This window comes from Artemia sp. Qi Xiang Cuo, chromosome 15 (genome assembly GCF_049724085.1).
Source record: "Artemia sp. Qi Xiang Cuo chromosome 15, ASM4972408v1, whole genome shotgun sequence".
Taxonomy (NCBI): Eukaryota; Metazoa; Arthropoda; class Branchiopoda; order Anostraca; family Artemiidae; genus Artemia; species Artemia sp. Qi Xiang Cuo.
In genome coordinates this window covers 38550865-38565250 of record NC_142808.1, presented here as the reverse complement: position 1 = coordinate 38565250, position 14386 = coordinate 38550865, and the positions used below count along the sequence as shown (strand labels likewise).

Below are 14386 nucleotides of genomic sequence, written 5' to 3'. Positions count from 1 at the left end.
GAAAGGATTAGGCCCAAAATCCTGAATCAAAAAATGAAAGTATGTCTTTGAATAATTTACAAGAATGCTGAGTTGTTTCAAGACAGAGAGTATTTCACATAATTTCATTGAAGCAAAAGCAAAGTTCACAGCTTGTCATTTTAACTTTGCTATCTAAATCTAGAATAAAGACGAGGTAAAATATTAAATGAGGGGTGTGTAATGAGCTTTATAGGAGGAAAAATGTTCAGCTTTGATCAATGAGTTATATTGATATCTCCTACTTATCTACAATTTGACATCAAAGCGGAGTTTTGACGAGATCTTTATTAATCCACGAACGATGAACTTGTATTTTCATTTCAAAGCATTTTGACTTTTAGTTATTTTCCCATTAGTTATATTTTCTTGTCTTTATTGGCAAAAACCTTGACGGTCTCAATTAACCATTTTTTCCAATTAATTAAAAAAAAGTACAGTAAAAAAAACTAAAAAGAGCATAATTTAGAACTAAAAACGAGCAGAAAATAGTATCTAGAAAATGTTAAAAGAAGAAGGAATTACTATGAATAAAAAAAAGAAACCTAGAACCAACAGAAATTACAATTTTTGATGAAAATATATTAAAAATGAGTAAAATCTTCAACGAGACAGTGTAAAAAAAAATGACAAAAAAATAACTATAAAAGTCCGGCAGGTTTATGAATAAGAATTTGGGAATTACAAAGATTGCTACCAATCACTGGAAGCCATCCACTTATGAAGCCTCTTAAAATCACTTATCCCCTCCTTGCATACTGTTACGAACACTGTTGGAGCATATATTGAGCTCCAAATTTTATTTGAATCGCCAGATTCTGCACAAATATTTCTTATTTTGTTTAGTCCTTTATGAATCCATCAATCCAGCCATATCTTTAAGAATGGTTACTTGAGTTGATGATTTTTCTTGTACTTCTCCACTTGGTGAAAACCTTGTCATACCAGTAAGTAGTAGTATAGCTATAACGATAAGTAGCGGGCAGTCCCCCATATAGCTATAACGATAAGTAGCTGGCAGTCCCCCCATATAGCTATAACGATAAGTAGCGGGCAGTCCCCCCATATAGCTATAACGATAAGTAGCGGGCAGTCCCCCCATATAGCTATAACGATAGAGAGCGGGCAGTCCCGCCATATAGCTATAATGCTTTCCGAGCAGAGAGGTAGCCAATGTAGCTATAATGCTTCCGAGCAGAGAGGTAGCCAATGTAGCTATAATGCTTCCGAGCAGAGAGGTAGCCAATGTAGCTATAATGCTTCCGAGTAGTGTCTCCCCATATAGCTTTAATATCTCCGAGCAGAGTGTCTCCCCATATAGCTTTAATATCTAGGAGCAGAGTGTCTTCCCATATAGCTATTACAGTTTCAAGCGGTCAGTACTCCCGCCATACAAGCAGACAGTAGTTTTTTTTGTATGGATGTTTTATTGCATGAATATATGGATTTTTAACTTAATAGTTTTTTTTATTGATGTCATTTTATTGTACTCGAATGATGATATTTTTCTTTTCCAATGATACGATTTTTTACATTGTAAGTATCTTCCCATTGATTTTTATGAAACTTGTATTTGATGTAGGAATCGTACGTGAGACCCTTGATTTCCTAAGGTAAAAGAACGACACGTTAATCGACTGAACCAACAAGCCATTGAACATATTATGATTTTAGAAATACATCCAATGTATTGTTTCTGGGACACTGCCCAGCTGATGTGAAGTGTCACAATATCGTAACAGGCTTATACCATTAAACTGGAACAAGTTCAAGCACATTCGATTTATCAATTGGATTTTTGATAGGTGTTAAAAGTGACCTGTTTCGGGGCATTTTTATGGCATCATCGTAAGAATATGCATACCACGATGATTTGAGTTGCATAATAGACAAACAATTTCTTCTGATACTTGGGCCCCAAGTCCTACCCCTATCCCTCAAACCTATCCCTCCACCCTCCCTCCAACCCCTCCCCCTCCTCCCTCCCACCCTCCCCCCAACTTTTTTTCTGAGTTTTTTTTAACTTTTTTTTAACTTTTTTTTTACATCTCTAAAAAAAATCAGAAAAATAGTATGACACTTTTAATTTAAATTTCTAAAGCTTATTCTTGTGTACAATGTTAATCAGCACTGATGGTTCACTTTCAGGATTTTTTTCATGAAAAACGAACTATTTTTTTTCTAACAGTTTTTTTTTAACCTTTTTTTTCTGACATAGCATTGCTAAGGATGTCAGATGCATTTTGACAATAAGTAACGCTGTTTCTCAAAAGTAAAAGCTAAGTTCCTCAAAATGTTTTAACATTGCTAAGTATATCAGATGTATTGTAACTCTATCCATCGTTCTTTCTCTCGACTAAATGATAATCTCCTCAAGATGATTTAACCCTGATAAGGATATCAAATGCATTTTGTCCACATCCATCCTTGTTTCTCAAAACTAAAAGCTAAGTTCCTCAAAATGATCTAACGTTCCTTAGGATATCATATGCATTTTGACCCTATGTATCCTTATTTCTCTTGGCTAAATGATATGTTCCTTAAAATGATCTAACATTACATAAGATATCAGATGTATTTCGACCATATACATCCTTGTTTTTCACAACTAATAGCTAAGTTCGTAAAAATAATCTAACATTGCTAAGGATATCAAATGCATTTGACCCTATGCATCCTTTGTTCTCTCAACTAAATGATAAGTTCCTAAAAATAATCTAATATTGCTAAGGATATCAGAAGCATTTTTTCCACATCCATCCTTGTTTATCAAAACTAAAAGCTAAGTTCATCAATATGATCTAATATTGCTAATGATATCACATTTATTTTGACCCTAACACACACACACACACACACACACAAACACACACACACACAAACACACAAAAACACACACAAAAAAAAACTAACAAAAACACACACACACGCAAACACACACACACAAAAACACACACACACAAACACACACACAAACAAATACACAAACACAAAAAAAAAAACAAACAAAAACACACAAACACACAAACACAAAAACACACAAACACACACACAAACACACACACACACAAACACAAACAAACACACACACACACAAACAAACACACACACACACAAACACACAAAGAATCACAAACACAAAAACAAATACAAACAAACACAAAAACCCAAAAAAAAAAAAAAAAACAAGAAAAAAAAAACAAACACAAACACACAAACACACACACACACAAACAAATACACACACACACATAAACACACACACACACACAAACACACACACACAAACACAAAAACACAAACACACCAAGGCACACACAAGCAAACAAACACACACAAACACAAACACACAAACACAAAAACACAAACACACAAACACACATACACAAACACACACATACAAACAAACACAAAAACACACACACATAAACACACACACACAAACACACACAAACATACAAGCACACACACACACACGCACACACAAACACACACGCAAACACAAACACACATACACAAACACACACACAAACACAAAAACTTAAACACTAAACAAAAAAAAAACCCACAAACATACACACAAACAAAAAAACACAAAAACAAACACACATACACACACAAACACAAACACACAAACACACAAACACAAACAAACACACACACACATAAACACACACACAAACAAAAAAAAACAAAAACAAACAAACAAACAAAAACACACACACACACACACACACACACACACAAACACACACACACACACACACAAATACACACAAACAAAGACACACACACACAAACACACAAATACAGACACACAAATAGGTCACTTTTAACACCTATCAAAAATCCAATTGATAAATTGAATGTGCTTGAACTTGTTCCAGTTCAATGGAATGAACTTGTTACGATATTGTGACGCTTGACATCAGTTGGGCAATGTCCCAGAAACAATACATTGGATGTATTTCTAAAATCATAATATGTTCAATGGCTTGTTGGTTCAGTCGATTAACGTGTCGTTGTTCCAGTCACGGGTCTCACGTTCGATTCCTACATCAAACACAAATTTCATAAAAATCAATGGGAAGATACTTAGAATGTAAAAAACAGTATCATTGGAAAAGAAAAATATCATCATTAGAGTACTAATTAGAGTACTAAAAAAAAAACTACTGTCTGCTTGTATGGCGGGAGTACTGACCGCTTGAAACACATTGGCTACCTCTCTGCTCGGAAGCATTATAGCTACATTGGCTACCTCTCTGCTCGGCAGCATTATAGCTACATTGGCTACCTCTCTGCTCGGAAGCATTATAGCTATATGGTGGGACTGCCCGCTCTCTATCGTTATAGCTATATGGGGGGACTACCCGCTACTTATCGTTATAGCTATATGGGGGGCCTGCCCGCTACTTATCGTTATAGCTATATGGGGGGACTGCCCGCTACTTATCGTTATAGCTATACTACTCCAGTAGTCATCCCAGGACGCCTTCTTTCAAATCTACGAGCACTTGGACGATGTCGGCAAAACTACCATCCAATCCTCCACCAAACACTACAAAGCCGGACCTAGGTGCTAGTACACCCACTGTTCCATGCCCACTAAGAATTTCGGCACCGATTAGTCTCATAAATAGCAAATAATCATTCACGACAGGTTCAGAAACATATTCAGGATCATAAGGTACAATTGGTCCCCGTCTAAGTACGGCTTCTTTAATGATGTGCAAGAAAAAGTAGAATTAATTAATGACATTTTCAATGGGACCACCGAGCTGAACAACGCGATCCATTGATTCAAGACATACATTGGAAGGGACTTGGATCGTATAGCTAAATTTTTCCTGAAGTTCTTCGATCTTAAAGCCTCCTTGGTCAATAACAGCAACAACGTGCGACTGCGGAACTTGAAGACGGATGTCAGCCTCACCAGGTTCGAAATTAAAATTATCCTTTCGTTGACGACAACGACTATCACTTGCATGATGGTCAACAATTCCTTTGAATACGTCATTCACAAAAGTAACCATGCTGTCTTTGTCACCATTAACGGAAGGAGTCGTTCTAAACCGGAGCAATTAGAAACAGAGACATCTGCACTGTACTCATTGCTAAGATGATTAACTTTATGGCCTGCTTTACCAATGATTGATCAAGAAGCCTTATTAGGGATAGCAATACGCGCTTCTGTATGTCCAACTCAACGCGATTTATTTGAGTTTTTTTCAGCCCGCTCAGCGTTGGTTCGCTTTAAACCTGAATATTCTGTACGTTGCATGTTTTATCCAATTCAGCTAAGAAGTCAGTAGTAATGATTACAGGCTTCAAACAGAAGCAATTCAGGCCTAAAAAGTTTTTTTTCTTACTTTTTACTGTCTTATTAAAATATTTTACCCGTTTTCTATATATTTCCATTACAGTTGTAAAGAGAAAGGCAGTGGGGTCTAAGAAATTATCGACGAACATAAATTACAATGAACAATAACGGCAAATGTGAAACAAATATATGTAATCACAAATAAGGGTAGTGCGGCTAACCCTTCAACTCCCCAAAAGTCGAGAGTCAATTGTGCTTTACTGAAATCTAAATAGATGGCGCGTCAACGGACATGCTGACGACGTCAGAAAGACTGACTTCGACCCTGTCAAAGCCGGTTGGAAGCGACCTCGCGGCCGACCGAAGAAACGATTGTCTGACAGCCTGTCCGAGTTCCTGACAATGGCAGATATCAGGTTGAGTGATGTGCAAACGCTTGCCATGGACCGAAGTGGATGGAGGAGGCAGACGTCACTCTCTACGCCGAGCAGCGCCCGGCAGGAGACATAAGTCAAGTAAGTCAAGTCGTTTTTCATAGAGCTTCCAGAATGGATCAAAAATTCTGCTTGGCTTACATTAGAGCTAGCTGGATTTCATCATCAGTAAAATCTCATCGTGAATGTGGTATTAGCGAATGTCTATTTGTATCACACCGTTCGCGATAGTAACGGTGAATAAAAAGAGTCTTGTGTCAATAGATACTGAAAATCTAAAAATCTTGATTTTGATTGCAATACATCAACAGAAGGCGAAACCTACAACTTGCACTTCAAACCAATCAGCAAAGCCACTACTTTGTATGAACTTTTTGAATATTCCGGGGTTTTTACCCCTTCGGCTGTATGTATGAAGCTACTCCCAGAGGCAAATTTTTTAGACCTTTCAACAGTTCTGATTAAAATAGTATCTAAAAATTTTGTCCGATGCCATGCTAAAATGTGAGAGAGCCCACAGACATATGACCGTTGAATGGATGGTTGCCTCTGATCTGTTTTGGTACTTAAAAAAGGCATTAGAAGTCAAAATTTGCGATCAAATATACCCTTCATCAACTTTCTACAACCAAGCGTTCCATACCATTTTCCCTGGGGAAAATAGCACATGGAAGATACGTTAGTTTTTACACGGCTATCTGTATTGCGTTGACTGCGATAAAAATCATAGAAAACAGATTTACGGTACAGAAAGCAGCAGGGGCTTTCACTTCACTAATCATCTGTTGCAACCGCAACGCTTTGATTAATTTTCATCTTTATCATCTGTGTTATTCATACCGAAAACTACCTTTTTCTTAATACATAATAACTTTGAACAACATCGATAGCCATTTTTCTAAATCGCCGGTAACTTTAGAGGGCGTAATTCAGAATGCGTTATATGACTAGTTTTTCAGTATGTGATTTATGTTTTGACGCCTCGTGTTGGTTAAACTCTTCCTGCCCATTTTTCCACATTAAATTTGATTAGACGCTTTCTAATATTTCCAAAACGTTTCATTTCTCCTTTCGTCCGGCCTTGAGTTACAAATTCCAAACGCTATACTAAAACAAGGACCACCTAAAGAGGTTTGAAAAATGGGGGAGAAGCTTTAGATCTTATGGTCAGAATGAACCTCCCCCCCCCAAAAAAAAATCGAAGAAAGTGATGTTTTTTGTTAAAAGAGCTTAACATGATATAATTCTAACATAAATGTTTTGACTTGTAGTAAGTGATCACTAGAATTAGTGTTAGTAGTTCATACTTAGTTACATGGTTTTGTAGATTAGCCTCATATACATAATTATACTAAGCAAAAAGTTTGGATTTTTTCTGCATTTGGAACAACGACATGTGAATTTTGGCCGTTTTATGCCGATTCCGAAAGAGGATTTAGATTTTGTTTTTTCATAATATATCACTTTTGCAAAAAAAAATTAAGTGTTATTGAGAATTGGATAATATTAGCTCTGAATGGATGATGGTGAACTATTGGGTGAGGCAGCTTTTAATACGTTGATTTTTAAGTTATTAGCGATACAATTTCTTATACTAATTTTCAAATAGGCTTACTGACTCAGACAAACGTTTTTCAACTATGAAAAAACACCCCGGGCCTTGGCTATTCTACTTTTAGCATTTTCACTGCACCCAACATCTTTACTAATAATACTACGTAGGTAAATGATGCTGTCCACTTTATTAGTTATCCAACTTGTTATCTCTACTACTCTTTTTGTTATACAAAATCACCCTTTCATCTTCACAAGAATATCCTCTCTATTATTCAGAAGAACATGAAGGTTCTTCAAAAAAGCTTTTAGGAGCCTGTCAGCATTCTTGTTGATAAACAATTTTTCCCCAGTTAAGCCGAATTTTCCTTGAATTTTTTAGAAGGCCAATTAGACCAGCTAAAAGTAAGTTTGAAATTTTTCCCATTGTTGTCTTTTTACAATGACATCTTAGCTGTTCAGTTTCTTATTCTCCTGTAGCAACAATATTAAATTCAACAGTATATTTAACAACGTATTATTTAACCAAATCATGTTTAACAATTACAAAATCATATTTGACATAAGAGTATACAATATAATAGTAATCTTACCGTATATAATTGGTAAGTGCCCCTATCACCTTGGCAAACGCTGTGATAGCACAATGGATTACTGTTCTGCTTGGTAATTTGGTAAATAAAGCCAATCTTCCTCTGGAATACTTTATAACTAAAGTCCAGGTGGTTTTTGACTATCACAAGGAACTAGACTCTGTTTTGAGCCACGGCCGGGGGATCGAGTTTAATCTATCATGAAGATTCTTTAGGGGGGGGGGGTTGGATAAGACGATATAATTATTATTTGGCTGAAGGAGGCAAAATAATTTGCCACTGATCTTCACCAAACAGTACATGCGACAGTCTATATTTTTTCTTCTTTTCAATCTCTGTTGTCCGCCAGCTTTTTTTGGCTTGCCAATAACAACATATTTAACAATATGCCTAGCATACTTGTTTAATTTCCTGAAACAAGGAATCAATTTCCCAAAAACCTTAAATTAGGTTGTTTTTTAATTAAGGTATTACGTCGAAAATGCTTCTTGACCAATCAAGTATATAAATTTAAATACAACAGCATTTCTTTGCAATTAGAACACGAAAGAGATTTTGTCACCTTCAGTAGAGTCAACTTACATTTAGGCAATATTAAAGAAGAAAATTTACAACTCAAGACTTTGTATGTGGCCAGTTATTGAACTCGCTCAGACAAATTTAGTGAATGAACCGGAAGTAATTATTTTATTCTGTATAAATATGTTAGCTTTAATGTTAATGCATTTGTATATCTGCTGATGACGATCGCTGTATATGTGGTCGATATATCCAGACTTCTGTGCCTGTTTTCACAATCTAATAAACGGACTTATTCCCTTTTTCAACGTTTATTGTTCATAAATAAAAGAAATTACCAATTTTTAACACAGGAGTGCAAAAATGGAGAATCGGAGGTATGTTTTATCTTGATGTGCGACTGGCTAAAACCTTTTCAATATCGGTATCTGTGCCAAGAGAATCACACAATTTTGTTAGGGAGGGGGTCCGAAGAAGGGCCAAAACCTGTTGTCCCTGACCAGTTAGAAACTCAAAGCCGAAGTTTTTGAGACAAGTAAAACTTAAGTTACTAAAAATTGTTTCGGGGCATAGACCCCGCAAAAAAATGGAGTGGAAAAAAGGATATTTTTCTAATTCTCGGATCTAAGTGGATCCAAAACCACAAAGAAAGTAGAAAAAAGTATTGATTCCCATTAAACGGAGGCCGACAAACAGCCAAAAAGACTTTTTTTCTTAAGCGACTAAAAATTTAAACCAAAAGTCCCTAAGCCTAAAGAACCCTATAGTGCAAACATTTTCTTTTGAGGGGGCACAGGCTACCCAAAATGGCTAATTTTCGCTATCGTCTTGAAAAATATATCCTTAAGTCCTTGGGGACGGGGACCCAAACGTACAGAGAACAATTGAAAAAGGGCCCCCGGAAAATGGGGCGCCAAAAAAGGCAAGAAATCTTTCTTTAGTTGAGGACCAGACCCCTCAAAAATGGGATTCAAAAATGGTCGAAGGAAATTTTGAAGCGAGAACAGCACTAAAGATTCATGAAATGGCAAAAAAAAAAAATGTCTCTGATCAATATGAAACTTGCAGCCGTAATTCTCTGAGTCAAGGGGTACCTAATGTAAAAAATTAACTTTGGGCACGGTGTCCCAAAACTAGATCCTGAAGGGGCCCAAATCTTTTCTCCGATTCACTCAAAACTTTACGCTTAAGTTCTTGGGTAGAGGACCCAATCCACAAAAAAAAGACATATAAAAATATTGGTTCCTCCGAAAAAGAGCCAAAAAATTTTCTTCTCAAAACGACTTGACACTTACACCCGTAACATACTGGGCCAAGGGAACCCTCATGCAAAAAAACATTTAGGCTGGGGGCACAGACTCAAAACAGGGCTCAAAAAGTGTCTTCTTTTTTCCTCTTTTTTGGATTGGATTGACTGACTTTTGATGTTTGAAACTCTCTCCCCTTCGGTAAAGAAGACTTAAAACCGTATGGCCCTGGTCAAGCGGACCCTAATATTCAAAAGAAATTTAGTTTAGAGGCACCGACTCCCTTAAAAATTCGGCCCAATTAAGGGCCAATTTTTTTGTATGGGCTTGAAAGTTTCAAGGTTCACTACCATGGCTTTGGAGACCACACATTTTTGTTTGGAGGGGAAAGGGTGCAAGGGCCAACTGACAACCCTGTTTTCCCCATACAGTTTTAGCTTCCAGCCACCAGTCCCCAGGTCAATAAGGGATACAACTACCACAAATCAGTATCAATAAATAAATGAAACCCAAAACAAACAGAAATTAATATAAATAACAGAGTCAAACTCAAAACGGGCAGAAATTAATATGAATAGGGTTCTAAACCCCAAGCTTTCTAAAAGCCAGAATATAATTTGCACTTTAATGAAAAAAATTCAAATGAATTTACTGAAAAAAATGTGCATTGTCAGTTTAATATACATATGCTGATATTTATTCCTTAAAATCTTCAAACCCCCTATGCTTTCTGAAAGCCAGAATATTATTTGTTATGTACTGAAAAAAATTCTTTTAAATGTTATCACTTTTATAACTTTAAGAAATCAAAAATAATTAAGATTTTAAGGAATTAATATCAGCATATGTATATTAAACTGGCAATGCACATTTTTTTCAGTAAATTCATTTGAATTTTTTTTCAAATGAATTTGAAAAAATAATAAACTAAGCACGCTTGGTTGATTGGTTCAACTCGTTTTTCATTTGGTTTTCCAAAAGTTTTCATTTTTTCTTAAATGCCCCATATCTTCTTTTTTCACTTGTAAAATAGTTCAAAACTGAATATAATGCCATCATTTTTTTTCAAGCCCATAGAAGTATAAATAAAAGCTTCATATACAACAGTTCTTCAATAAACTTTATAAAATTAATCAAAACTGTTTCATGTTCACTTTCCCCTAAAATTTACAGCACGTAAGATATAACCTTTTTAGGGGAGAACCCTTCAGAGGAATAGACTCATCACAAAGAAGGAACAAAAATTATTTCATAATGGTCCATCCACGAAACATTTTCTCCCTAAAAAGTTTAATGGAAAAACCTTAAAATGCACAGAAATCCATAGTTTTGACTAACAACTCCCTTTTTAAAGTAAGACCCCTCCCCAGCCCCCCCCCCCCCGCTACACTCACACACCAATAAATGGCAGCTGAGGTTATTCATATCATAAGGATATATATATATATATATATATATATATATATATATATATATATATATATATATATATATATATATATATATATATATATATATATATATATATATATATATATGTTTATATGTAAGTTAAGCATTTTCGTCAATGGTAATAAAATGCAACGTCTCCCATTTCAACTATTTCTACCAGTGAGAGAAGATAATTTTATATCTTGTGACAAAACTAGAAGCTTTTAAGAATATTGATACGATACGCGGAAAGAATAGAAGCAATCGAAAGAGTGTTCAGAGTTTAAGAATAAAGGCTATAAAACTGTTTGACATTAATGTGTTGGAACATCTTATAAATTACCATAGCTGAGTTATTCTATACCTATTCTTCCTTCTTGTTTCAATTATATTTTTCCTTGAAGTAAATCTAGGAGAGAAGTTTTCTAGGTTTTTTGCTGTTTCATGTGGAGTTCCTCAGGGCTTTGCTTGGACCCCTGTTGTATTTAGTGTATTTCGATAGTAAGCGGTTCTACATTCCTGGTGCGTCTATGACATCTTTCGCTGACAATACAGCACTTGTTGTGGCAGCGAAGACCCTTGAAGAATTGGTCCAGAAATCACACAGAACTCTGCAAGGGCTGAGTGAATTGGTAGATACAAGCTTACTTAGCACTGACACGGGGTAGAGTAATTATATTATATTCAATTTGGCCTTTATATATCTAAATATCTCCAGTGCAACCGGAATAAATGGTTCTGTATTTAAGTGGGATGAGGAGGTGTAATATGTAGGATTCTTTCTTGATCAGAGCCTTAGCTGGAGACGACAAGCTGATGTGGCTGCGTGTAAGGTATCGCGTGGTCTTGGGATTTTAAGACGTTTTAAAATTTTTTTACCTTCTCATATTTTATTTCTTTTATATTACTCTTTGATTGCGTCGTATATAAATTATAGATGTATGATTTGGGCTAGTAATTTTACGTACAATTTGAAACGAGTGCAGATTCAGCAAAATAAAGGAGTGTGGTTAATTGGCAAGTACAGTACAGGAATTTTAAGTACAGAGTCGATTTTTAGGAAACATAGGATTTTAAATTTTGCTCAAATTAGAGATTTTCAAATTGGTAATTTTGTGTTTCAAGTTTAAATGGTTTTGCACCTGATATTTTTAATAATTTTTTTGTTTTAATTCATTTTATCACAGATATCCTACGAGAAATGCTGAAGACCTGGTAAGTGAAACAAGAAGTATGATTCGTTCTAGCCATGTGGCAAAGCACTCGGGTCCGGTGGTCCAGACTCAATTCGGGAAGCGGAAAGTGTGCCGTAATTTAAAAACCAGTTAAAGAAACATCTCCTTGCGGGCAGTTGGTAAGTGTGGGACTGGATTGCGAGAGAGGACAATTAAAGTGTTTTTTTTTTTTTGCTGTTAATGATTTTTTTTTATTGTTCTGTAATTATTATTTATATCTCTATTTTTTTTTCTTTATTTGTGTTTATTTCAGTGATGATTTGGTTACTTGTATAATTTAGAAATTGTGTACTGGTTACGTTTTTCAAGCATATTTGCGCTTCGTTTATAACCAGTCGTTAAGCCGGCATGAATTATATTTAAATGAATCCTAATCCTTGTATTATTAAAATTACAATTTAAATTCTATAGCTTATATATGCCGTTCGCAGACCTAGACAACAGGATCTGGTCTTAGTATTAATATTGTTTAAGTCTATCATGGAATCCCTTACACTATCTAATGTTTTGTGGCTGAATTTAAAACTTTAAAACAACTGGTTTAGATTAGTGAATTGTTTTTATGTTTTTTTTTTCTTCTTTTGTTACTTACCACCTGCTCTATAGATAGTACTTTTTTTTATCTATTGTCCATTCTTTAAACTATATAATTAAACATGGATTATCTTGTTTTTATACTATTTTACTGATTATGAAAAAGTTAGCACCAAATTAGTGCCCGGAACAGAAGCTACTTTTTTAAAATAAAAATTATCGATGTATAGAAATACACCGATAAAACTTTTTGGTAAAAAATGCTTTTATCTTTGGCTCAGAGTAAAGCCAAAGTAAAAAAAACAGAAAGACAAATAAATACAACCAATATTTTCATTTGTGTTTACACTTCTAACTTTATAATTTGGAAGGATAACGCTAGATGGCATTTATTTTTCCTGTTCTCAGAGACAAACTTGAGTTCCCTCTTGTAAAATTGTCATACGCATTTACCACAAAAAAAAGTATACATAAAAAATGAACATTCATCTTGCAAATTTAAGTATTTCCTCCAGATAGCAAAATTCATTTTTATCTCATCATCCTATGTTTGTTTTTATGCCTGTTACCAAGAAAACAGAATCATTAGAAGCAGAAAAAAACACAAAAGGATAAATATTCAGTTCAAAATTCAAGATTCCCTCCGAAAACAGTGAATCCTAAGTCTACCGAAATTGAAGAACAAGGAAATAAGCCAAAAGAGCCAGAAAGAGAAAACAATAATTTTTAGCTTACAAACTCGGGTCGTTCATCCAAAAATGACGAATCCCAACTTTGTCTCATAAAACTATGTCTATTTGAATTCTTTAGCGTACACGAGTTCCGGCGCTCTTCTTTCAGGCAATCTAACATCTTGTTGACAATGATGGAGTGTCTCCTGTTTGATGGCCCTGCAATTAAAAGTGATATAGACTATATCCGATAGTCAAATACATCAGATAAAATTGATCGATGGAACATATTGAGCCAAAAACCGAATTATGTCGGATTTTTAAAAAAGCTAATATTAAAATAATATTTTATTTACTTCATGAAGTAGACAAATTCATCTGCAGTAAAAAAAAAAGAAAAAAAAACAGAAAAAAAAACAGCTAATATAGTGCTAGCAACTATACAATTAGGAATTGTGTGGTTCTAATAATGTTCTTTAAGGTTATATGGAGAACTAAAAGACTTACACATCAATTAGTTTCTTTATTTAGTCAGTTTCTTTATTTATTAAATTAATCAAATTGTTGGATTTTTGATTTGATGGATTGATGATGGGAGGCACCCAATGATTTCTTATTTATGTTTTGTCGTTTTTGTTCTGTTTTTGGTGTTTATTTGTCGTCACCTTTCATAAGTATATTTATATTTAGGCCTAGTGCATGGGCACACATAGGCTGAATTTTAGGGGGGGGGGGGCTTACCTGATCTAATCGGCACTTCCAGTGCTGTATAACTGAAATCTCAAGACAAAATATCATAGGCAGCGGGATAGCGCTGCCTAAGTAAA

At 35.0% G+C, this 14386-nt stretch overlaps 1 protein-coding gene and 1 pseudogene across 1 annotated transcript in view; both read right to left on the bottom strand.

Moving 5' to 3' along the window:
• olf186-M (Ki-ras-induced actin-interacting protein-IP3R-interacting domain olf186-M) overlaps positions 1-14386 on the bottom strand; it is a 203586-nt gene that overhangs the window by 81758 nt on the left and 107442 nt on the right. The window contains exon 5 of the mRNA XM_089100932.1: positions 13624-13778. Coding sequence (XP_088957058.1) covers positions 13624-13778 — 155 coding nt within the window. The remainder of the gene's footprint in view (positions 1-13623; positions 13779-14386) is intronic.
• LOC148943663 (heterogeneous nuclear ribonucleoprotein K-like) lies at positions 712-6669 on the bottom strand (annotated as a pseudogene).